The 27,194-nt window shown below is 34.4% G+C and overlaps 2 protein-coding genes across 3 annotated transcripts in view; both read right to left on the reverse strand.

Annotated features, from left to right (window-relative positions):
* Nucleotides 1-911: 911 nt before the first annotated feature.
* LOC110463956 (putative glycine-rich cell wall structural protein 1) lies at nt 912-3,766 on the reverse strand. Its single transcript, XM_021518923.1, has 3 exons — nt 3,706-3,766; nt 1,494-2,237; nt 912-1,021 (listed from the first exon to the last, which is right to left on the reverse strand). Exons 2-3 carry the CDS (start codon nt 2,224-2,226, stop codon nt 1,002-1,004), a joined length of 753 nt encoding a protein of 250 aa, XP_021374598.1. The 5' UTR covers nt 2,227-2,237; nt 3,706-3,766; the 3' UTR covers nt 912-1,001.
* Nucleotides 3,767-13,763: 9,997 nt separating this feature from the next.
* Nucleotides 13,764-27,194, reverse strand: part of LOC110463957 — a 33,632-nt gene continuing 20,201 nt past the window's right edge. For both annotated transcript variants that reach the window (XM_021518925.1, XM_021518924.1), the window contains 18 exons: nt 25,861-25,983; nt 25,083-25,465; nt 24,716-24,802; nt 24,061-24,480; nt 23,710-23,786; nt 23,315-23,378; nt 22,284-22,559; nt 22,021-22,123; nt 21,487-21,595; nt 21,031-21,167; nt 20,364-20,479; nt 19,647-19,790; nt 18,829-18,994; nt 17,654-17,856; nt 17,240-17,470; nt 16,712-16,832; nt 16,086-16,230; nt 13,764-15,298 (listed from right to left, as the gene is read on the reverse strand). In XM_021518925.1, the coding sequence (XP_021374600.1) occupies nt 15,187-15,298; nt 16,086-16,230; nt 16,712-16,832; nt 17,240-17,470; nt 17,654-17,856; nt 18,829-18,994; nt 19,647-19,790; nt 20,364-20,479; nt 21,031-21,167; nt 21,487-21,595; nt 22,021-22,123; nt 22,284-22,559; nt 23,315-23,378; nt 23,710-23,786; nt 24,061-24,480; nt 24,716-24,802; nt 25,083-25,465; nt 25,861-25,983 (3,017 nt within the window). In that variant the 3' untranslated portion in view covers nt 13,764-15,186. The remainder of the gene's footprint in view (nt 15,299-16,085; nt 16,231-16,711; nt 16,833-17,239; nt 17,471-17,653; nt 17,857-18,828; nt 18,995-19,646; nt 19,791-20,363; nt 20,480-21,030; nt 21,168-21,486; nt 21,596-22,020; nt 22,124-22,283; nt 22,560-23,314; nt 23,379-23,709; nt 23,787-24,060; nt 24,481-24,715; nt 24,803-25,082; nt 25,466-25,860; nt 25,984-27,194) is intronic.

A 27,194-nucleotide genomic window follows, 5' to 3' on the forward strand; every position in this document is an offset into this window, starting at 1 on the left:
GTATAGAGTTATATGTATAGGTAATACTGTATAGGTAATACTGTAGTAATAGGGTGAACATGTCAGCAAATGTCCCAGTATATACATTATGTATGTAGTATTCCTCTTTAATTATTTTATTTTGTTTATATTTTATAGATGCTTGAAAAATAAACAAGATGTCTTCTATATTAATGCTGCGATTGTCATTACTTCCTTTTTAATTGTCATCTGGGTAATTAATAAAGACATTATTGATTGGTTATTTCTGTATTGGCCAAGTTATTGGTCCTTGGCCTGCTACATTGGCCTGAGGCGAGGCCTCGGACCAACAACTTGGCCGCTACAGAACTTAACCAATCAATAATACTATAGTGTTGAGAATATGATGATTTAAATTTATGTATTTTTATTTTTAACATCTCCATGTACCTTCTGTGATATCAATATCTATTTTAAAAAAGCACCCATTTTTTTCATTATGCTCGTAAATAAACCATGTGTTTTCATTATAAAATCCCCGGTTATTTCTTTTAGAACGCGGCAATAATTTGATTTGACCCAGATTTGACCCAGCCTGTTCCGCCTGACTCAGAAGACTTTTCCTATCCTGGAACACCTGCTTTTATACTTCTTCACCTTCCTTTTCTTAAGGTATTCGTGTAAATCCTTTTCTCGCTATAGTTTCGTCGATTTTGAGTTCAAATCTCAGTTATATTGACACCGCGGTGTTTTATCGTCTTATGACTGCCATTCAGATACCTAGAGTTTTAAGCCTATTTCGAAATCACCTGTTTGTAGTTTAATATCCAAAGAATGGGTACACATACCCAGCGTTCTGGTATTGACGAATCATGTATGAATTACTTTATGTTTTACAGTAAACGTGCATGATATCAGATTTACAGTACAAAAAAGCATAACTTGTAATAGACATTCTTCAAATCTGCTTTAATCATTCATAAACATAAAAAATAACAAAAACGGAACAGGACTATTCAGTTGAGGAGACGAGTAGTTGTTTAGTAGACGAGACCTCCCTCTGTAAGAAACAAGATGTATCATCAGTAATGAATAGCCTAAGAATCCTCATAATACCATTTAGTCTTCTAAATATAGAGACTTGGTTTTCATATTAATGTACTCATAAATTAAACCTCTAATAAATTCATCATGATAATCAAATACAGAAATATTCAACATAATACCCTTTTAAATGAAATCTCTAATAATTTAATCATGCTTATCAAATATAGATATATTCAACTTAGTAAACTAATAAAATAAACCTCTCATAAGATTAATCGTAGAAAGATATCACTAATAAATTAATCATAATAATAAAACATAAAAAAATATTCAACCAATACAGTTCAAAAAGCTAGTTGAAGTAGGTTTTGCATTAATTATCCTTTCCTGTATGATATCAATATTAACGTTTAGACGGATGCTTTTCTATTTCTATAATTCTTTCCGCATGTTCAGTTTTACTGATGCCAGGGAACCATACGTACTTCCTTTGCCAAATCCACGACCTCCCAACCTTATGCCGCCTCCGAATCCTTTACCACCACCGTATGATGGATATGCATATCCCACATTTCCATATCCGCCACCCATTCCTCCGTATCCTCCGCCTCCGATTCCGATCATGTTTCCACCATATCCCTTTCCGTAGGAGGATCCGACGAATCCGCCTTTTCCTCCCCAGTTGCCTCCCTTTCCATAACCATTTCCCCATCCGTTGCCGCTGCTGATGATAACATTTCCTCCTTTTCCGTATCCGCCATATCCCATGTTTCCTCCGTAGCCCATGCCTTTTCCACCTCCAATGATGAGTCCTCCTCCGTAGCCCATGCCTTTTCCTCCTCCAATGATGAGTCCTCCGTTTCCTCCCCCGTATCCACCATACATGTTTCCGTATCCCTGACCGCCATAGCCTTTGCCATAACCGCCATAACTGCTAATCATACCTCCATAGCCTTGACCTCCGTAGCCTTGACCGCCGTAGCCTTTACCATATCCGCTCTGGATGAAACCGCCGCCATAGCCTTTACCATAACCGCCATTTCCGAAGCCACCGCCAAAGCCACCGCCATTTCCAAAACCACCGAATCCTTTACCATATCCGCCACCGCCTCCTGATACGATAATGGTACCACCTTGGCCGCCGCCGCCGCCGCCATAGAAGGAGGCGCAGGCTACGCCCACCAAGGCAAAGAGGACTGCGATTGAGGCGTTCATCATGTAGATAATTTCTGAAACAGTACAATAGTTCACTTTATCATAAAGGATTGCACAGTACAATAGTCCATCCTCAACTTAATGACAAATAAAGGATTCATCCTGGTTTATATTCCTAATAGGGACTTCTGTCAAACATCCTTATATATATATAACAAATACAGTATTAAGTCAAACATCCTTGTCCGTATACTTAATAGAGACATCAGTCAAACATCCTTAATAGAGACTTCAATCAAACATCCTTGTACGTATACTTAATAGAGACTTCAGTCAAACATCCTTGTCCGTATACTAAATAGAGACTTCAGTCAAAAATACAGGTATATATAACTAAGAGATGATTCAGTTAGTCATACAGGACTTTAGCCCTAAACAGGAGGTGATCAAACATCCTTATCTATATAATCGAAATAAGACTCAGTCACCCATTCTCATCAACTAATACAATTGATCGCTATGTCACTTGTAATTCAAAAAAGGTTATACAAATTTTTTACCTATAACTATAGGTACCGATTTAGGAAAAACTTTGATTTGTACTAGAATCATTAATAATGCCCCTGTATTATGTTAATGTATGTAAAAATAGCGAAATAACAGCATGTGCGTCTGCACATTATGGTATTGACCATGCAGGATGAGTTATATATATATAAAAAATAAAGCTATTTAATCAGTTTTCTTTTGCATACGATTTTTATCAAAGAAATTCTATCATTTAATTGGCTAACACTGTGAATAAATCTTAGAAACAAAACCGATTATTAGATTTAAATAACAGGTACGTTAGTATTTCATTTAAACAAATTAAATACAAATTCATTTTATCATTCAATACAATTCGTCGAAATTTATACTGTAGTCAAAAATCTTAAAACAGAAAGTATATAGCCCAGCTTAATTAGTCGAACCCTTAACTTAAGTAATGTTATATCTACTTTAAGTAGTTTGAATTTTAACTTAATGAGTCCAAAACCTTACTTACTAAAGCAGCATAAACACTAATTTGTCAAGACCTTGCTTTAGTAGTCATATATCTAGTTAAATTAATCTTGAATCGAACGTTAGAAGTCACAAATTTAACGTTAGGATAACTGAAAGTAAGTAAATTCTGATATGAACAATATCTAACTCAATACCAAATTGTGAGTTTTACAGTAGAAGCTTTGATAAATAATCTCACTCTGAGACAGAATCAATGAAATAGTGGGTTTATAGTGTAGACATCGGTAATCTTAGTACACCATATTCATAAAATTGTTCTAGTGTATGTTGAATATAAAAATCTGTCAAAATGTGTCCTCTTAACAGAAATTTAACAACATTCTACTACAATTGAATTTCGAACGAAATAATTTGAACACAACCTTGATTTTTTTTAAATGAAGCCCAAAGTATACATTTTCCAACTAAGCTACTTAGGATTTACCGAAATATAGGAGTATGTTACCGACTACTGTTACAAATAAGTGTACTTACGTGCAGGATAGAACAGCTGGAGTGGAGTGCTACTACAGTGCGCACACACAGTATATATACAGGTCTTTGACGTTTTAATGGTTCAATCAAGATTCGTCTCACTGGACATCAGGATAACCTTCGCCGGAACACGGAAGGTGTGATGACTAACCGCAATCAACAATGACCGGTGACACTCCTATATGCTAATGCAGGTATCTGTGTCCAAATGTGCATTGACAATGCAACAATCAACATCAAGTGATGAGCAAGCGATGACAAGTTTATTGCTGACGTATGTGAAGCAGAACTCAAAAATATATCTGTCTGTCAATCAGTACCCAGGAAACTATATCGATTACATGCCATTCATCTTCACTATAGTTCTTTTTGCCTTGACAAGTTGTCACATAGATATTATTATTAGCGACATGCTTACTGACCGAGAGAAACATGATTACTCGTGGTGCAGTCGTCACTGGGGTGTTTGACAGAATTGTTGACAGCCGTAATTAGATTATTAATAAAACTCTGAGCCAAAGTTATATTGATGTACATTTTTGTTCTCTCGTACAAAAAGTTTGATATTTTATAGCTGAAAAAGATCATCCACGTTCTGGAATAAATGATCACCGTAATTTAATTTAAAATGAAAGCACTATAAAATCAGTCGCTCAGAAAAAGTTAGCAACAATGACAACCGGAAACGAAGACACACCAAAAAAACCCCGGGAGATGTCATTGTCCCTTCCCCAATTAAAAAAGTAGGAAGAAAAAAGGAAGTGATGTAAGGTGTCTAGAAGAAGAAATGAAGGTGCTTATACTACAATGTCTAATTCATTATCTACACTGTCAGTAAGTCATTTGATTTCTGTCGGATCATGATAGACATCAATTATCATTCTTTTCCATAATATGGAAAATGAAAATGTTTTTGGTGTATTTAACCTTGCCTAGACGGTCATCAACATGTTGTTAGCTGACCGAATATTGTATTCATTTGAAGAGTAAGAAGGTCGTCTCCGTTCATTTCTCCGGGATAATCATGTTAAAGACCTTTCAGAAGCACACGTGCTTTGAATTGGTGTCAGTCTGGATGTAGTATTTACAATGGGACAAGCCTTAAAATAACCCAAGTGTCAATAGAACCGTAATTCTAACACTAGGTCAAACTATGATGAACTGTTTTTAACAAAAACGGATGTACATAAGCTGTTACAATTTATTTTTTAAGACATTATCCATCAGAAATGGGATGTATGAGGTAGCTGTTAATCACAGTACATTAAGAGGGAGGTGTTAGTATGCGCTTAAACGATAGTGCCGTATGAATGTTGTATCAATAGCGTATTCATGTTAATCAGTGCAAACTTTTCAGCATCCAACATAACAATATTATCAATGGAACATAACCAATATAAAATGTTCAGCACCCGACATGACAATGTCATGCTTGGAAAATTACAACCCCTATAAACTGGACATAGATCAGCTTCTAATTGGCATACTAGGTATTAGTTCATCAGGAAAAGCTCGTAGCATTCCCTCTTTCATTTACAATTTTGATAATAAAAGTACCAGCTTTCCTTTTACATTAAGTTATATCATGCATAAAAACAACGTCAATGTAATTATGATGAAAAATTATTTCAGCTGAATGATACTAATCCCATATGATCTTATTTGACAAAATACAAATATCTCTTTTGTAATCTATTATATATTTTCAATTTTGTTGAGAAAATATTCTTAAGACTGATGGCAGTGACAACTAACGATTTATGACGGCATTAACCTGACAAATATTTTTTTCAATGTTGTTGGTATTTTTGTGTGCTTTCATACCTTTGAATCAACAAATAAACCAATATTCGTCCATCTATCATTAGATGTTACTAACCCATAAACTAAATTTAATCGTGAAATTTCCCTTTCTTGACAGTAAAATCCCTAGTTCCCCGACCTACGATGTTTGCCAGTCGCAGTTGATATGCTATTAACAAGTGCCCGAACATCCGTCATCCATGAAATATTTCAATGGTTTCGAACTTCCAAGACGTGCAGATTAATGAAGATTTTGGATTACTTTCATGGTCTCCATTGTAGTCTAATAACAAATAACTTTTATTCATTATACGATATGTTGACTATGTTCATTAGTTTGTCCTGTGGATTAGTTGTCAGAACCCTGGTTCTCAGTATGAAAATGTCATAGTAATTCATTTTACATAGATAGATATACAGGGCAATTGTTGTCGATGAAGCAAAACTGGCTCATCTTTCCGGAACACTTGGTTATACTCTCCTTTTACCTGTGGAAGGGGCTCCGTGTACATGTTCATTGATCAGTGACCTCTATTTACAGGTAACAACTCTTTGCTCTTGTTTTAGTTTGAGTTCGAATTACGTTTATTACACTACGCGATATCCTGACTTTTGTTTCATTTTGTTTTATTTTTTTTATTCAGAGCAAAAAAATCATTATAAAAAATTATCCAATGGAAGAATAGTACTTTTCAAACGTTTGTGGCATATTATTGACGGCGTTTGTTTATTTCGTTTTAAAACATCAATTGATGTAAGGAATATTTATCCTTTTTTGAAGAAATCTTTTACTACTTTGCACTGTCAAATGCTATGGTTTTATGTATATAACAAACAAATATACCAGTATACATCACGTATACATACGTTTGGAATGTTTTGGCAACCATTTGACTTTCTCCCCCTAACTATATAGGAGGAATTTTGTTGTTTCCTCGTAGAAGTAATTTGCTTTCTCTTGCCTTATTGTCGATATGGTTCCATTTATGCAAAACATCCCAAAGTTGAAATACCGCTTTTTTCGTGAACACTTTGTGATAATAATCACCGTCATGATGTGTGAATGATATTCTTTCTGTGAACTTCACATGAATTTGATAGAAAGACAAGAATAATTTACGGTACAAAAAATAATAAATGATTGGAACAATTTTGTTTCCTATTGTCTCGAAAAATAGTAGCTATTTGCAATTCTAGTTGTGTTTCAAGCTGTCCATCCTGCAGTTTTAGCAATATAAAGGACCAGATTATCATTCCTTTCTTATTCGCTTGAAAGCAATGAATTTTTGCAATAGTTGGAAATAGTGTAAGAACAGCAATGCGGTTTAATATATGCAGTGACATCTATATTTTACGTATGATGTGTGAGTTTCGCACCACATAAATATCAGGTCCGTTTCATCTCTGTGGTTTTTCCTAGTCATTGCTGGTCTTACATATGTCATCGCACATAAACGCGCGGCCTACTTACAGCTTTAGTGCCGCCATCAATCACAGCTGACCGACGAATACTGATGACGGAGCATTCAGAATCGTATATATATATAGCGATCGCACTACATGTAACTTTAAAGTGTTTGTCAAATGTTGAAGATTGCACGAAACGATTAAAGGATTTTAAATTGGTTTTACTTTTTCTAAAGCATACTTTAAATACCTATGCACTTATGCACTAAAACTTATCAATATTATAAAGAAATTTGACTGATTTCGTTTATTAAAATTACGATTGATTATCAACATTTCATTACTATATTTACGACCCAAAACTATGTAAGATAAGGAATAACAAACCTTAGCGTTTTTTATCTTTTGGGTTGAAAATTATTTGACGTGCAACCATGTCGTTTAAATTCGCAAAACATACACGTAAAAGGTAGATACCATAAAGGCACGAACGATAACTTTATAATTAATGATGCACCCCTTCACTTATGTTTAGATTAAATTTATTTGTTTATGAATCGTTATTGAAACATTTAAAACCGTAAAAGAAGAAACTTTGAGCCTAAAATGATATAATTAGATAGAATCGGTCCTATTTTATAATATATAAATAACCACTATAAGAATCCACATAGCTTACATGAAATTCAATTTGTCGAATAACTGCAGTTCGTTTAGCGTTTATCTATGTATCACTTCTCTAATTATATAAGGTTTCGTCGAATTATCGAAATAGTGACAGATTCATAATAACAGGTGGTTGAATCTGCTGGTCGACTACGAGTACCCGAGTTTTTTTCTTGCACAGTTTAAATGAAATATTGTTTCAAGAAAACATAATCAGTTGTATTCAAACGGTGTTGATTTGTTAGGTGACTAACTAATAAGTGGACAGCTCCCCCAGTTTGCTATATGAATTATAAGCTTATATATCGATGTGAATGTAGAACACGCTATCGGTTTTATTTTTGTTTCTTTCTTGATTCTGTTGTCATCCGTATTCTCTTGTCGCTCCTCTTTGAGAATTATGTAAACACCTGTTACCAGGTCATATCATGTACAGGAGTTAATTTAAAGCATTCCAATTATACGGAATGTCTCTGTCATACATAGAAGTTAATTCAAAGCATTCCAATTATACGGAATGTCTCTGTCATACATAGATATTAATTCAAATCATTCCAATTATACGGAATGTCTCTGTCATACACAGAAGTTAATTCAAATCATTCCAATTATACGGAATGTCTCTGTCATATATTCCTTGTCAATCGATCTATTGATAAAGGTACATGAAATTAAAATAAATATCCTACATTGCTTAGCTTATCCAGATATAATCTTTTTAATACAAAAAGTATAAAGAGTGAATAGTAGACGGCTCCATGTTCATACTATATGACAATGTCGACAGCCACCTTTCCACCGTTATTGGACTCTTATTGATAGTTTTGACTGAATTTTCACCAGAGCTAGGGTCAACAGTCAGGTTTTCGGGTGTTATATTTCATCGTGAAATTCACGCGTGCACAACGCTTACAGCATAATCATGACACAGGCATAAACATAGTCAAGAATACCTCTGCTCGCCGTTTCGAAAAAAACAACCTTTTTTAATTGTTGGAAGCAAAGCGCCTTTCATAAGTGTAAACGATTCACTGACCAAAACCTATTGATAAGTTCAGCACACCTGTTTTATAGCGTGCAGCATGTATTGCACGAAGGTAAATATTCTATTTACCCCTTCGTGGTCATGACGTTTTAACTATTGCGTCCATTAAAGTAACCTTTTTTGTAAAGCACAGACATTTGAGGTCTTTTTCATGTAACGTTGATTCCTTTTTGTCAGCTTTTTTATTCAAAAGCACCAACAGTTATAACATAAAATATTTAACTCTAAACAAAAAAATGCATTTTCTTACAGATCTATTGGAGTATTCTAAAACATTTGAGTCTTTTAATTTGAATGGAGGTCAATGTATCATTTTTTCCGGGGAAAAGCAATTATGTAATTCCAAAAACACCTTAAAAATGATTTGGAAGTGGTAAGGCATATACAATGTACAACAAAATAATGTACATAGATGCGCAGTGGCTATAAGGACGAGATTAATTGTATGCTACTCTTGAGATGTTTTGTCGTTATTCTACCTGACTCCAGTATAAAACGTACAAAACCCGACCCTACCGCCTTTCTCCCTCTCCTTGTATTGGCTTGACTATACTGTCAGACAAAATATATCAATTTGTTTATTAGAAAAGCAGTCATTTAATACCTACAGACCAATTATCAAGATCAAGATCTGGTGTCTTTTGTCTTCAAAAAGGAACTTAACAGAACAATTGAATAAAATTGGAGAAACATTGAATGTATTCCGTTTGTATTTACTCTTTTCTTTTACAACTTTACTTTTTTAACTCTTCATATTTTATGCTTCATGAAGCAAAAGAAGCTAACCCTTCCGAAACACCTGGTCTTATTATTCTTGTACTTGTACTTGTTCAAGGATATCCATTTAAAACTTTCTCCTGTTCATATTAAGCCCTAGTGTTTTCGATTTCGAGTTGTAATTCTTGATATTGTTTTAAAGATATAATTAGTTGCCAAGTTGTAGAAGTACGAAAAATCCACCACTGTTTAGAAATATACAAATCGACGTGTACAAATTCAGAATACTCTAATTGGTATAGAAAATTTCACATTATTTCCTGAACCAATCTCGAATAAATTTCTGTTTAGAGTATATGTAAGTCATTTTCACACTTTTTAATTTCAACATATAATATTTAGGCCTCCGATTCTATCGGTGTGTTTTTTCCAAAACAACATGAATGTCAAATGTTAAAATTTGGTCAATGTTTCATTAATTAAGGCCTCAAATATCGTTGTCCAATGCTAAAATTTGGTATTCCGTGTATTTCACTTCTTCTACTAGGTCGCTGTCGCTGCCAGTGGATCCTATGTCCCCGTGGGGATTATCAACATATAGTTTGATTTATCGACGTAATGAATATAAATACCATTATGATATTCGAAAGAGGCCCAGGCTATAGATAGAAACCTTTGGCACACTCTCGTACTTGAGTTGCTTGTTCCGTACAAACTCTCACATTTGAGTTGCTTGTTCCGTACAAACTTTCACATTTTATTTTTTTGTTCCGTACAAACTTAACTAATTATTAAGTTTTATTCTTCTACTTTATATAATGATAATTATAAACTTCATAACACTGACAAATCACTTATAATCACTAACGTTTTCCTTTCCAATGATTAGGATATGTATGTGGCTTTTATCTCAAGCCACATCTTCTTAGTCGAATTATAGATGGCCGGTGGTCACCTTCACTTATTGTTACAATTGTTTTATTAATGTTTTTGTTTAAAAGAGAACTTAAGCATACAAAATTAGCATTAAAATTTGGTTTTGATATCACGAAACCTCCTATATTTTGTGAATCTTTTACTGGAATGATAATGAAAGCTAATTTATACAGATATGCTTGTGGCAATCCCGAGGAACAATATAACAGAATATCGCTTGTTTGGTTACCTTGTAGTCTTAGATGATGCACGCCGATTTAATTAATGACATTGCAAATGTCCATGCTATACCTTTTCCGCATTACCTTCACCTCGGCCATCCATAGCTTAGGTATAACATTCTTACTGACAAACAACGGAGTGTCGGCCAGGTGACACGTAATGGCCTTCAGTATCACTGCTGTCACGGTGATTGTTCTCCCTTCGGACAATCGTTGTAATGGTCAGTATAGTGTTGGTCAAGGTAAGTTTAGTGTTACAACCTAACCGTCCAATATACATATTATGTTACTATCAATCAAGTAGGGGTTCACTGCCAGTAAATATATTTTCAGGGTTGTAACAATAAACACAACTGGCGTCAGGTCACTTGTATACGATACACATCTTTCCCGAGGCGACTTTACCGAGGACATATATTTGATGTTTGATAGGAGGCATGAATTAATAACACCGTACGTCATTATCACTGCTTATCGTGTTCAATATATGATATATATACTTTTTCATATTCAATATTGACATCGCCATAATTATAATTATAGAATAATAGATTAACATACTCTTAAAAACAATTAATCAATTATCCATGACAATGTTTCCACGAAACTTGCAAAGTGAATAGATAAGTTGCTTCTGTAGGTTCTTAAGTCTAAGACACATTTCTGTGTTTGAAACTTTTGATAAATATGATTTAAATGTAATAAATGACAACGATTGACACTTTATTCAATTGAAGTAAAATCGATCGGTCATTACATTCGAGTATCCTTGCTCTGGTACATCACAGACATTTTTGACTAACAATATTTACAACTGAATTTTTGAAAGTATGATATTTTTTTCTTTTAATGTAACAACATAATTATCGAATGTTATAGATTGTGTAAAACCAATATAAGGTATTATGTTTGAATGTTTTCCAGCGTTGCGGTTCATACAGATCTTTTGAAATTTTAAGCACATAAAAAGGCCACATGTCAAATCTATTTTTATGTTGATTCTGATGTTACCTGTTAGAAGTACCGTTTCCTGTATTGACAAATATGTTGTTCCAAGGACTATTTCCGGCCCGGGCCAACACGAAACCAAGACACCAAATAACCCGGCCAATACGAAAAAGGAAGTTACTGTTACTTCATTAGTTAAATATTGCCTTTATGTGTAAAAAATATCCTTTATTATTGTATTTCTATCTTTACTGTAACATTTGTGTGTAAAGTCAAATAGTATACACCTATCGAACGTGGAAATTATGCCAATATGACGCCCAATTGATGTACTTTTCTAAGTGAGCAGACCTCAAGCCTTATCGGTGAGCTTCCATTATAAGACAGTTGCAGACCTATTTAGTAGATAGGTATTTGCTAACCGTATGACTGTCAATAAACAGGTATTTAATTAATAATGGATTAGCGTACCACTGCGTTAACCTGAATCGCCCATGGTATATGTGTATTGTTAATGGGAGAGGGCAGATGTTGTATGTTTGAGCATAGAAAGCATGCCTTACACCGAATAATGTTTGCAAATGAACCACACTTGTTATACAAAGTAAAAAGTCATTTGATTGTTCATTAAGACTGGATTGTAAAATGCCTATATTTGCATTACGAACTTAACAGATGACAATCTAACTTATTTGAGTAGAGTTGATGAGATAAGCTTTATTTTGAATTTTAATTTGCTAATACAGCCAAAGGCGACACGATGTGAGCATCGTCTGACTGTCATCATCTAACTCCTATTTTTTTTCTCATAGTAGGGAGGGTCGTACAGTTTCAAAGCAACACTTTATTGCGTCCAACTTCCTTCCTACTTTGATGGAAACTATGTTGCCTTTATACTTATATAGGATACATACATGGGATTTCGTTTACTTTTTTTTGTTATTATGTTTTATTAGCAAATCGACTCTGGCTATGAAGTATGATTTTATATCATTTGGATGGAAGCATGCATTTCTAGAATGGACTTTTTATTGCTGCATTTTTTGTTGTGTTGTTGTGTACTATTTTAAGAATAGTTAGGCTACACATTATAAATAGAAATTAGGATGGTTCTTTTAAATGCTTTTTACGAGGACAATACAAGCATTAAAATGTTTTGAAAAAAACAGACGTGATTAACAAAGATAATGTTATACTTCACTGTGTAATTGCAGAATCTGCCCCAAGATATGTTTCTTCAAGTTTATAATTTACGATCTTTACGTACATCTGTGTTATGAAATGAAACACAATTTTGCCATCTGACGTTGAAGGATCCCATGAATAACAGAGAGTTACCATAGGAAATATATCAACTGATCTCTGGTTGTTTTCAGTCAAAATCCCGTTTCCTGAAGCTAATGTGACACCCATTATTACATCTCCAGTCAAACTCATGAAAGTATATAGGTCTCCAATAAACAAACCCACTCTACATGTGCATATATCAATTCATTAAACTGGAGATCCTGTAGTATAATTACTTCATGGTAGTTTTAAGTTTCTCGAGAAGAGAACTGTCTATATCAAATATGTTAACTCCATCAACAGACCGCTCCTATGAGGGGAAGTAAGTATGCTACTACTGATTAGGGAAAGCAGGTATGTTACATTCGACATATAGATGTGAAGCTGCAGAACATTTCGTGATGACACAAATTATATCATTACATCTCTAAACTTTCTGTGGTTTTCGCGCAAAACAGCCTCTATAATACGAATGTTAAGTTAGACTATTGGGATAGTGTCGTGTCTTTCTTTATCTTTCATATTCTGATGGTATACAAGCGGTATATTTTTGTATTGTTCATTATTTCTTTGATAAGCAAATTTATTCATAACGTTGTGTTCCATTCAAAAGCAAAGCATTATCGAAAATAAACGGGAATAAATACAAACTGTAATATTATATTGGCAAATAGATGCAACCTTTACTCAGATATGACTTCATAACTCCGCAAGCACCGTCACATATATCACAATCATGTAGTGTCATGTTGTCGAGCACAGAGGAACGTCATTAAAAAAATGTCGAGACAAATGATTCGATTCCACAATACCAGACTGAGCCACAATAAGATTGTAGACTGGAGATCAGAGTGAGATATCATGTTCTGTATAAATATGTCGTACTTGACATTGTTTTGATTAATGATATTGAATTAACAACGCAAAGAACCAACTGAATAAAACTATTGTTAAACAGGAATGTTAAACGCATATAGTATGAAGTTTATTTGTTTGAAGTTTAAATATAAAGAAAAAAAGGCATATACATTTCTCAAATTTTATTAATGAAATACATTGTTTTGCTTTACAAAGATCGTAAAGATAATTTAAATATCAATATGTGCATTTACCTTGATATTTCTATTGATTGATATTCTTGTATTGTCTTACTTACATGATGATCTATAAGAAAAAAAAAATGAAACTCTAAATATGTAATTTGGTTCTAGTAGTCGTTGACAGAACATGTATTGCAATACATTATTTGGAGGGATATTTAACACAAACGTGTATGGTCACTTTCGTAATTAATTGTAATATCACTTTAGTAATTAATTGTCTTTCATATAAAATCATGCTAACTAAAGAAAAATATAACAAGGCGGTATAAATGTATGATTGTGCTGATTAACACAATGTTAAATAAAACAGGAACGTAATTGCCATTGTCATATCATGTCAATGTTCTCTTTGTTATAAAACATTACAGAATGATATTGCCACATGTTACTGATGTCGTACACATGTTAAACACATCTGATTTAATAGTAATTACAAAGAGCGTATATTTGTCGAAATTTCTAAGATGGGTGCGGCGTCTTCATGTTGTAATAAGTATCCACGCGTGGTATACGATAGTGTTACATTATAAATGATCTAGCATTAGCCGAGTGTTGTCAAATTAAAATCGATAGGACAAATACGGATATGTATACTCCGGATCGTACTATTATATTATTGTTAAGAGGACGGATCGATATGTATATATCACTGTGTGTCACTAGCAAAGCACCCCTATATGTATGTGAGCACTATAACGTATTTTCTACAAAATATTTACGTGTTAGGATGAACCAACGTAGAGATAAGCATATGGGTGTCTGAAACCAATCCAAATGAATGAAGTGCATCTTTACATTGTTGAATATTGCATTATCTAACTATAATATCAAATTAAGATAAAATAAATTCATGCTCCTTAATCAAACACATATTTTTGAAGGTGTACATTAATTACTGGTCCTTTCTGCATGTTTACTGATAATCATATTTTTAGAAGATGAGGTATTACATTGATAAAAAAATGAACTTAAGACACACACTTGGGACTTCACCTATACAATTTGGTAATAGATACAGCATGGCACAAATGAATTACACAGAACCATACAGCTGTTTCGTCCTTCTACCACTCATCGTTGATACTAGGGTCAAACAATTGGAAATCCAAGTTGGTTTAAACAACTGTTGGAACAGAAGGAATGTGCGTAAAACCCCTTTATTTATGAGTTTCGAAAAGGAATACTGGTTAACATCAAAGAAAAGTGTACATACACAAAGAATATATTACTTACGTGAACTTAGAAAGGTAAAAGAAAATGTCTTTTACATAATACAAACGTTTATTAAAGGTTTACTTTCCATTTACATATTTTCCTTCGAAAATTACAAATGACAAATCTCGATTGACTACATTCTGTAAGTATTGTCCGCATACATTTTGTTATCGTAGGCTACTTCCGGTATATTCTCCGTTTTCTCTTCATGAACTGTGTACTTTTTGTGGTTCGGCTTCTTCGTTCTGTCGCCAAAGTAAGGAATACAACCAAATTAAAATTATTTTGAATTTCTTAATACTAGTCAAATGTATACAAAATACTACTACATGGCATTGGATAGTCCAAATGTGATTAAAACAAACATACATCTTAGCAGGTGTAGAAACCAATGATGATGTGAATATAAATTTAAGTTGTCCTAAAGGATTGTGAGAAACCATTTACACAAGCTGTTTACTTCAAAATTGGAAAAATGTTATATTTGTCCGTGATTTTTTATCCTTTATCTTTGACCGATGACCATCGATATCAAATCAGGTAAAGAACTCGATATTAACGTACTATGGAGTAAATAGGAACTAAAATATGTTCAGGGGTTCATGAGATTTCATTTCAACAAATTTTATTGGTTAGAAAACAAATGGATTGGACAACAGGCAAGCCTATATAAGTCCTCTCCAATAGGTACCACATATATACAAGTCAAAGTGAATAAAGTAAATAATAGATAGCATAGATAGTAATGTATATAATTTATATAAAGAGATTTTAACATGAAAGCATTGATGGTAGTATTACACAATATTCAGAGAGTAGAATGATTACTTCGGGTAATATATAATAATTAAATATGTAAACATCTACTCAAGCTTATACATACTTGTATACTTTCATGAGATATTATGTACACAAGCTTTTCACTACATACGGACACATGAACACACAAACCAACCATCGCATACACGCACAAACGGACGTACAGACAATTACTATATACCTCTCTCTCCGTACATATAGGGGTATAATTACCTGTTTTTCACAATGTATCCGATGGCCACGAGTAAACAGAATCCAAGGATTCCACACACTACTGCTAGGATAACGATTTCCGTCTGGTCGAAAGTGCTGTCCTCGTCCTGTTTTGAGGCCTGTACTGATGGACTACAGGCGGGGTCTGTAACACATACACGTCATAGCAGTGATGATGCTGAGAATATGTCAACTTTATTTTTACAAATATAGCAAACACAAAATCATTTCATAAATACAATTATTTATTGTACAGTATTTACAAAGACCGATATCAAGCTCTGACGTAAGCCGACGATACAGTTCACAGTTGCTTAAACAAAACGAACTGTTCAGGTACCGTTAAATTTCTTATTTAAGCGAACTCAGCTGTTAGTGTTTTATCGAATTTAAACATATAATCGCATTGATGAATTGGCGTAATCAAAATATATGCAATAGAAGCTTTATACAGAAATCTCAACTAGGGCAATCATAATTTAGCGCATTATTTAAAGCATGAAAAGCGGTAAAATAAGAATTGCGCAAAACATTATGATTTTGCAGTGTACTCATTAAGTTGTCGTAAAGTTTCGAAATTGTTTAAACAAATTAGCAAATTGAAAGATGGATAAACAAATAAATACCTGAATTACATGTATCAGTCCACGAGGATTCGCTCTTGTCAGGCTTGCAAACCTGATACTTCTCCCCGGGTTTAGTTTCGTCTTTACCATAACAGGCCTCGTCGATAACACAGCTATCACCCTAGAACATTATTTGAGAAAATGAATTTAGAAAGGGGTGAGGGAAAAACAACAAATCATTATATCAATACTACCACTTACGCTATCACGTGACTTTATAATATAGCAGGTAACTATTACAATTCTAAATATACTATTTTTTTCCAGTTGAAATAATCATTGTGACTAACCTTAAAGAAAAATATGAGATAATCTAAGTGTGAACGAAAATTTAAATGGAACTGAAAACAGATTTAATCAGAGCAGTAAAGCAAAAAGAATAAGACCATGTACTCCTGCAGGTTAAGTGACTTCTATAAGCATATTGCATTATTATATCAACTTCATTGCCTCGCTATAAAATCCTCTCATTCTGGATTTAAATAACTTTTATTCCACAACATTCAGTTCCTGAAGTTTGTAATTTACCTTTCGACTGCACGTGGATGCCGACGTATCATTAGCGATCGAACATTGGTAGCAGATTGAGTCGAACACAAGATGGAGGTACTGATTGGTGCTCTGTGTAGCACCATCATTGCTCACTCTTATCAAGGCTCCAGTATTAGCATCGGGCAGACGACATGATACTTGGTACATATTCGTGAAGTTTGCAGAAACTGTAGTCTCGAGTCCAATTGATTCTACTGAAGATGTTACCTGTGTCAAGGAAATTACGTTATAGATATAACTTTAAACATACATTGTAATTTTCATAAGTTTTGTGTTCAAATCGTTTTCTGTTTGCCCAATTTTCGAACAAGTCCAACAACTCCGCGAACTTTTTGCAGTATTTCCTTTGGTTATGTCACAATTGGATATATAATAATGTTAAAATAATACCTTGATATACGTGTAGTGACAAGTCAGGGTAGGTGATTCAACAAAGTTTTGTCCCAGGATCATGACTGTCTGACACCTGTCGCTAGAATGTCTCACATCACATCCGACATTGTTTACTGGCATGGCGTTTACCGTCGGTGTGGTGTTTCTGGCGGATACCGAGCAGTCAGTTCCGGCGAATCCAGGCTCGCACTGACACACTCCTTAATAAGTTAACGAAGGTTTGTAGTGGAGAACATTTCTACTGTTACTTCACAATGCGTGAAAACTTTGATATAACTCGACATCAACTACAAGGGCCACCAATATCTATACAAATAACATTATTATCGACTATGTATTAGGTAATAGCAAAATAGATAAGGTAAATGCTTTAATCAAATGTAAATATGTGTAATGTGTAATTTATTTTTTGTGCTGTACAACACGTGATAACAGTAACGTTAAATAACATAAAGTAAACATCATTAAGACATGTAAGGATCCTCGTACCACTGTCAATAACTGTAAATGAGTATTGGAAACTTAAATAATTTCTGGAAAGAAGTCCATACCTTGCAAGACGTTTATTAGAATTAATAAAAATGAAATAAACAAAATATCAATCAACAAGTGTTCTGAATATAAAACTTCAGCGGGGCTAGACCGGGAATCGAACCCTGGACTTCACTTTCTTATACAATCGCTCTAACTTAATAAGCTACCTTGTTGACAGAAGTGTCTTCGACAAACTATGCGAGAGTTATATCCAAACGGAGGAAGCTAATGAAGGTAACTGTATATAGGAAAACCACATTGCAGTTGGACAGGTATTCTTACACCACGACATAGAATGCTAGTATCATACGCCGCAGGTTTGACCAAATGTAACAAGAGAGGAAATATGCACCGCCTGACCGGGGTTCGAACCCCAGACCCTCCGAGTCCAGTTCCGCTACACTCAGTAAAACCGTTAGATATTTGGAAGGATGCTAAGTATTATTTTGTATCGGCACCGAATTATCTCTTCGAGCAAGAAGGATTACTCAACTCATATGTGATCGATATATTTAGACACATAATCAGTCGTTAGTTGCTACTTAGATGTTAATTAATCAATTGAGTAGATTAAGAATAAATATACTAAAACATATTAAATCACTCAATGAAAATGAGCACAGTCAATGACTGCTTACCTTGAGTACAGTTTCCATTTTGGCAGTCCTCACTACAAAGACTAGAGGTATCAATGACAGGTACACTGGAGTTCGACCCGTTCACTGGAGTCTTGTCCACCTCTCCCAAACATTCCTCCATGATGTCCTTGATTGAATCAAGTGCCCAGACGTCGTCACCAGTAGACTGCGAAAGGACACAATTATTTTTAAAGAACATGGTCATTTACAATGTTAACANGAGTAACGTCATCAATTTTTGAGAAAACGACGTAATTTTCTCACACAAACAAATGACGTAACAATCAATACCTGCTCCCAAGAGAAGATAACTCTGCAATACGCAAAGACGGAAAAGTAAACCTTTCACGAGACAAACATGGAGGAACGTATGTTAATATCATGTCCTCGTCAGATTTTGGAATATATTAAGTGTCTTCTTAAAACGTTTTTTAAAATACCAGGGACTTAAAGTATGGCATCATCATATATTATCAAATTGTCGGTACATTATGAACTATTTGATGGAGGAAAAGCAACATACAATGTAGCTATTTTCTGCATCAAATGAAATTCTGAACATTCATAAATACTACTGGTGAAATGAACTATAAATATAAAAAAGGAGACATAATGCATTTGCCGTATCCATGACAACGCAGTAAAGCTAACATTTTTAGTCAGGCTCATAAAAGTTAGCTGAATTATTATATATTCTGAAATATTTCGGTAGCTTACGATTGTGTGATAGTTAAGCTAAAAACCTTTTGGACATAAGAAGAAAATCTGTAAATCACCTTTAACCAAACAACAACATATATTATTAGTGTCAGACGTACGTATAAGTCGGCCGCACAGTTGTCTATCCTCTCTGAAATGTCGGAACCATTCACCACGCTGTCACACTGGACGGTCACCGAGTTGTTATAGATCGCATTAGAACATACATCTTTAGCTTCATCCAGTGTGTAGTTCAAAGTGTTCTGAGATCAATTTAAGAACACACGGGTAATCATGCAGTCAGACATGTTGACATTTTACTATTAAAGTATATAAGAACAAGAAATCCATTCTTTAATCCTTGCGTATGCTTCTGTTCTCGAAACACTTTTTTGAAATATTGATCAAGATGATGTCAAGATGATTTGTTTATACGTACACTTCGTTTGTTTATAGTTATTTATTGATTAAGCTTTTCCTTTCTTGCTCTTAATCGTCCAACGAAAATTGAAGTGAAAACGACCCAAACAATGCGATGTAAACAATTTGCAAATATGTTATCCCATTTAATTCTGATACTACTATATACAGATATTTTTTTATAATAGATACTGTAAATGAAATATATACTGTAATTGTTATATACTTTATGTTATATATACTGTGATTGTAATATACTTTATGAAGTACATACTATGATTGTAAAAATAAACTTTTGAATATGTACTGTAATTGTGTTATCCTTTATTACTGTATTATTTGCTGGTATTATACTTTATGTAATATATACTGTAATTGCGATATTTACTGTTTATATGATAAATACTATGGCATACCTGCGGCAACACCTCTGGTGTGACTGGGGTAATTGAGGCCTGACGTTTACCTCTGCCCCTACCACCAAGCTGAGGTAGTCTGGCCTGGGATTCTATCGTCCTAGTGATGTCGTAACCTGTATATTAGCAACTCGATCATTAACGTAAACGATGTTTCTGTTTATAAAAAAAATCAAAACTTGGACTTCCTCCTGGAACAGATAGGGTACAACTGCTATGATACAGAAAAAAAATACCATAGCGACAACAGAAAACGAAGTAAGAACACAACAAAGTAAATAGAAGATGAAACCAACTTGAGTTTGAAATAAGGTTATAATGGCGGCCATCAGATTTCTACTGTGTAGATTGTATTCAATCTTGGTCGTATCACACCGGTTAAAAGTATTGATAGGTCGCATTGAATCCCTACAAATCATATGTAGTTAGTTTCATTCCATCAATAATATCTAACTTCAACACAATTACCAGGCCCCAATTCTATCATACTGAATAAGCTTGACGATAAATAAGGGTAAAAGAAACCTTTTACACAAGAAATATATATGTATCTTATCTTCATCGAAAACTTTCATAAAATTAAAACTTTATTAAGTACTAGTTTCGCAATTTATCAAATCAATAATACATTTATGTCTTAATAAGACCAGGTTTAGCCAACACGTACGTGTTTCTAGACACCTCATGGTGCCGTGACTGTTAACACAAAACACCTGGCGACCCTGGACACAGCTACAGAAGCGAGTGATTCCAGGAACGGTGGCTGCTGGTACTCCAGTGAAAATACTCGCTCCCGAACTGACGCTGGAACAAATATAACAACATAAAAAGCCATTGTCAAGAAACCATTAGACACGCAAATATAATAGATAGAAAATAATTTCTAGATATCGTAAACCATTTAACATACTAATATAACCCCCGGTCCCCTAAAACATACTACTTCTGAATTTGTCAGGCCGTTGTATACAATTAAGCAAGGACAAAGTGGGTCAAATATAGACTTAAATATATTAATTATATCAATGTTTTGGCTGTTAGCATTTAGGGTATTGATTTGATAAAAGAGTGAAGTGTTGAATGGCTTCCCAGATCTCGATAACCAGGAATTAACAAGACTTACTGCCATTTCATCGAGAACTCATCTGGATGGCGGTTACTTTCAGGAATGGGTCTACCACGATTGTCGAGGACGTCATTTCCCCTATTTCGGTCGTAAACGCCACAAAGACCTGCGGAGTTGATAATTTGAATGCTGTTTAACATTGTCATATATAGTTATATTACAAAAGATACTGTTATACATGTCAGTAATTCCGACGTTCTTGCAAAACATAAGTTCGAATTTCGGGGCCTTCAGAAAATCAAAACTCTAAAATTGCATCTCTGTAACGATGATATAATCGTGTATATTACAGTATAAACCATGTTCCATGATCATAAAGTAATGATACATCATAAACCGACCTCTTCAAACATAGCTAGATTTTAAAACAGCACCTTCTCCTAATATAAAGCTTTCTCGTTTTAACCAGAGCATTTTGTGAAAAGCATTAACTATCTAACAGTCCAACTAGGAAATTGAAATATATATATACATATATTCTCTAACCACAGAAATAATCAGTATCTTGCTTGGTTATCGTGACAATCTTACCTTCCGTTTGTGAGTAATCCAAGCTGGAAGGTTTAACCCAGATGTTGAGGAAGGGTCGCGCGCTGGATTGGATTGTTACGACAGTGCCGGTAGGTAGATGTACCTAAGGTATATCAGTTGAGTTTAGTTAAGAGATAATTGGTAATAGTTTAAAACGATCAAGTTCTAGGTAATATCGCTTTAAAATTGTTTCAGTTTTCAAACGTGTTTAACATCATATGCGAAAGTAGTACGGATATTAGGTAGAAGTTAGTTTTGCTTACCTCATACTTTTGTCCGCATCCCAGTCGACGGATGACAGTGCCGGGAGTGAGTTTACCGTTCTTAAACATCTGTATCGTGATTGGAGTTGGTGCCGGTTGGTGGTGGTGGTGACGGTCATGACCATGGTGGCCATGTTGGGGTTGGGGTGCCATGACGCCATGACTTCCACAGCTCGAAAACGTTATTACATCGTCACCAGATTTTATCGCGACTGCGCAGTTACATGAGGGATTAGAATGTCTCCGAGTACTGCATTTTTGATACTGTGCTCGGACCTGTAAATAAGAGACATTTGTTACAAAGATAATTCACAGTGATTAAAATGGAATGCATTTAGTTAATGTTTGTTTTAACTTACTTTCGGGTTTGTTTTAAATACCTGATGATAAATAGAATGGAATTCGGAAAACAGGAATAATCGCTTAAGCAGACTACCATTCCATTTAACACCAATAACTTAAACAAAATAGAAAGACATCAATATATCGATATTGTATTTTTGTGTTTGTCAACACTTCTCTGTCACATAGCAATATTATTCCTCATTTACTTCCTTTGCAAAATAACATCTTCAATATTTGTTTTATGAACATCTAGTTGAAACAAGCGCAGAATTATCTTGCAATTTTATGCTTAAAAATCCGTCATTTTAAAAGGACTATTTCGCAGAAGGATCATGTAAACACTCTATGTACATATTACTACGCGCACGAGACTGTCTAGCATTGTCGAGTGACCGAAATAATGGGCAAGACAAAGGTTACAATTACACTTCACACTGTAAATATATACGATATTACCGTTTTATGTTACCGTAATGATATTGATAACGTTATTTACTGGCAAATTATAATGACATTACTGTTTAGTGATTTTTGTTGAGGAAATATTACGTGCTTGACAAGGTATATGAAATGAGAGTGTTCTGAATAAGTTCTAGAGGTTGTGACGAGCCAAATTTAATTGTTATTCACCAGTTAAATGTTATGATATAGAGCGGAAGCATAATTTTGTATTCATGAGAACCAACCTCATATGGAAGTGTCTTATGTCGGTACAAAACAAATTCTCCGGTGTTGAAATTGTCATATCGTCTGTAAAAAAAGGAAATAGATATCGTAAGAAATCATACATGCAACCTTGGATTTACGAATAAGTACTATTATGAAAAAAACATAATTTAATAAAAAATGAATTCCTAAATGTTGGCACTAACCATGCTTATCGTTGCTTTTGTTAAATATGAAACTGTTATTTTTGAAGAATTCATGTTGTAATACATAATTTTTGATAATGATGATTTGAATCCAACTTTAGTGTAATTCTTTCAGATATCGTATACCTTGTCGTAATTGGCTCATACGTATTAAATAGATATATGTCTGGATTTTAAATAAGCCTTTAATTAGGGGAAACAGTTCTTACCTGCCGTCAAACGTTGTGATATGAGGATCATTTAATGATGTACACATAGACTTGTGGTCGTTGTCCTTAGCAACCACCTAATGAAACATATCAGAAGTCACTCGTCAATATTCAATTTTATTCATGATATCTATACCAAAGTTAACCTTACAAGATGTAAATGCCCATCCTTTTTTTTATTTCCTATAGCATGTCCTACACTTAATTAATAATTATCTTAAGAATTGATTTATATTTTTCTATCTTAATTGTTAAATAATTAATTGAAAAAAATGACACAAAATCTTGAAATGCATCATGTTACATCTCTACATGATATTAAATTCATGCAATGGTTAGAAGGACCCTTACATCAATGCGACCGATATTGAGAGTAAGCGAAGTACTGGTCACTATCGGGGGTTGCCGGGGAAACGTCACTAGGGCCTGGACGGTCACGTGGGTATTGTGGTCGCGGTCGTACATGTTATCCACCATAGCGGTGATGGGGATCTGAATTAGGCCTTGCCAGTTGGATTGCGACAGAGAGGCTCCGCATGACTCCGCTTTTGTGGTCTGACTCGGACCTTTCCATCCGATAATAACTTGTGGTAGAACCAACTGTCCACACTTTTTGTCACGCCGATCGTAGTCAGTATGAGTCTGAATGACTATAGTACACTGTCCCTTACAACCTTGACAACAGAACATTTGTGGGGGAGCTGTGGAATTGATGGTGACATACTGGGGAGTCCGCCCCTCGGTCAATACTAGCTTGCCAGTAGTGATAAGCTAAAACAAAAACACAGGGTTGTGCTTGTTAATATAGATATTCTGTACAGAATGGAATGCATTTGCAAATAAATATTGATAATACATGTAATAATGCAATCATAAGACGTGTTTTAAAGGGGTTGATTGAAAAAGTGTCAATTTTATACCTGTCTTCGAGAACACTTCTTAGGTAAATGTACGGTTTAATGTTATAAGTGGCTGGGTCATTACAGTATCATAAACATGATCCTACCTTGATGGTGGGGATGAAGAGTGCACTGGTGAGTTTACTCGTCAGTCCACTTTGACCTTTGTACCGAGCCTGGATGGAACACGTCACCTGGAGAGATGCAATTCGTAAATAATTTATTCATAAATATTAAACAGGTAATTCATCTCTAAGGGACTGTAGTAACTTTGTTAGAAAATATTACAAATAATGTCACAAGAGTTATTTCACAAACTTGTCACCTTTTCCTTTACTTAATTTTGTCATACTGCAACTCCATTTCAGTTATTCAAAGTTCCGAAACCCTAGAATTGGTAAAGGTTACACAAGTATGTAAAAACGCTACTAACATGTACACACTTTATCATACCTAACCTGTTTGTAATTATACCTTTTTGTTGAACAGGTTGTCATTGATGCTGGCAACTGTAAACTTATAACTATCCGTCAATCCAGACACGATGTTCATTAGTTCACAATTCCCATTGATGTTCAGGCAGACAATAAATTCAACATTTTCCTGATATGACTTTTCGAAAGCACATGTGAAGAAAGCAGACCCCTGCCCGTCAACTCCAGGTCGGATATGAGGATGCACGTTGTAAATTGGCAGGCCGGGTTTAGTTGGGCGCGGTGTAGTTGTGCGAGGTGTAGTTGTACGAGGTGTTGTAGTTTTAGGTGTAGTGGTCGCCTCTGTTGTGGGTTTCGGAGTAGTTGTCGGCTTTGGTGTGGTAGGTTTCTTTGTTGTCGTTGGCTTAGGTGTTGTTATGTCGTCTGGTTAAAAGAGCAAACAAAAATATATTGAGGCGAAAAGTTGACTATTTTTTTTTTACATTACATGTTTGTCATAAAATGTTTATATACTTTAATACATTTCTTTAGAATGGCAGATAATCCAAGATTGACAGACAACATACGTAGAGTTCCCCCGCGCTTGTAATTTTGACCTAAAATGACTTAAAATATTGTAGGCAGTAAAAAGTAAAAACAATCATTTGTTGTACCTATTCACAAATTGATTGTATTTTGCAATTGTAGGGACAAAAAGAAAATCCCAAAAGAAAATTTACTTAATAAAATAAAATCAATAATAGATTATCTATTGTTCACATGTTTAAAATGTCTTATCCGGTATATATATGTATGAGGCGGAGATATTAGGTGTGTACCTTTACAGATCCAGCCTTTATTACAAACGTCTGTGGTACTGGCAGGGGGAGGTAATGTTGTCGGTGCCTTCGTTGTTGTTGGAGTTGTCGCCCTTGTCGTAACGGGTTTACGGGTTGTGGTCACTAATACAAAAAAAACATTAAGAAATGAACATGACAGGCTCGGTATATAGTTTCATTAGAGATAGTAGAAATGGTTTCATTTTGCAGGGGGACATAACGTTAACAAATGTATTTTTTACGCTATTCAGTTGACCAAAAAGTGGTATTTGAAATGCAAATCAAAATATCGAAACTGAACGAAACAGCAACATAAAATCGATACCCTTGTATATATTTCATACATTTCGAAATGCTACTCTTCCTGTAAGAAAAAGGTAATACTTATAGCGATAACTTCTTATTAAAAGAGTACCACGTCTGATTATTAGAGGATCTAGCTTCGTGGGTATTAAAGTGTATGTGTGTGATGTTGACGTTTGAATCATAAACAAACGTAAGTAACATTTTATAAAGGTTAAAAATGTTTCTTTTGAATCGAAAATAATAACTTACCTTAATTACAATGAAATACTGATAAGATCTTCCCCTTTTTTTAATGGAAAAAAATAACTTACCTTATTGAAAAAGATTCTCGTCTCAGATATATAGTGGAATGTTGCTTTATACCTAACCAGTTGATGTGCAGCCTTTTGCGTTTTCGTAGTGAGAATCAAAACCAGTGGGATTCAAGATACTTATATATGATCTTGCTATGCCTTTAATGTATCACGTGTATTTACATGAAGTCACTCGGTAAGAAAAACAGAGGAAGTGCATGCTGTAAGTCTTCTCTTAAATCACTGATTACCTACAAAAAGTCTACAACATTTCTTAAATCATTTTATAAGACGACAATCCATCCCAGAACAAAACTTTATAAGACAAGAGCACCGCAAACGGATGCATAATACGCCCGTCAGACCCTATCCAATGATTTTTTTTGTTTATTTGATATTCAAAGTACCTAGTAGCTAGTGTCATGTCTATGTGATAAAAATGCTTGCAGTGATGCTTTTGTTACCAAGGGTGATTGTCATCACTGTAATGTTCACATTTATGTAATTGGTTCTTTGTTAATGTACTGCCTCGTGCCTCTTAATCAGGGCATGATGTAGACCATTGAGAGTAAGTTTTTTACTCCCCTAAACTTTATTTGACTTATGGGTTTATAGGGACATGTGTACCATAATTGGCTACGATTATGCAATTTACAAAAATAGGAATTATTTTCCCAAATCAAATCCATTTTGTCCTTGTTAGACCCCACATAAACATCGATACCAAAGGTTAGG

Source organism: Mizuhopecten yessoensis, unplaced genomic scaffold, assembly GCF_002113885.1.
Source record: "Mizuhopecten yessoensis strain PY_sf001 unplaced genomic scaffold, ASM211388v2 scaffold10947, whole genome shotgun sequence".
Classification (NCBI taxonomy): Eukaryota; Metazoa; Mollusca; class Bivalvia; order Pectinida; family Pectinidae; genus Mizuhopecten; species Mizuhopecten yessoensis.

Coding starts and splice junctions, on each gene's coding strand:
- LOC110463956 (XM_021518923.1), bottom strand. CDS start 2,226: ATGATGAACGCCTCAATCGCAGTCCTCTTTGCCTTGGTGGGCGTAGCC. Junction 1,022..1,493: donor TCGTGGATTTGGCAAAGGAA/GTACGTATGGTT, acceptor TGTTTCTTACAG/AGGGAGGTCTCGTCTACTAA.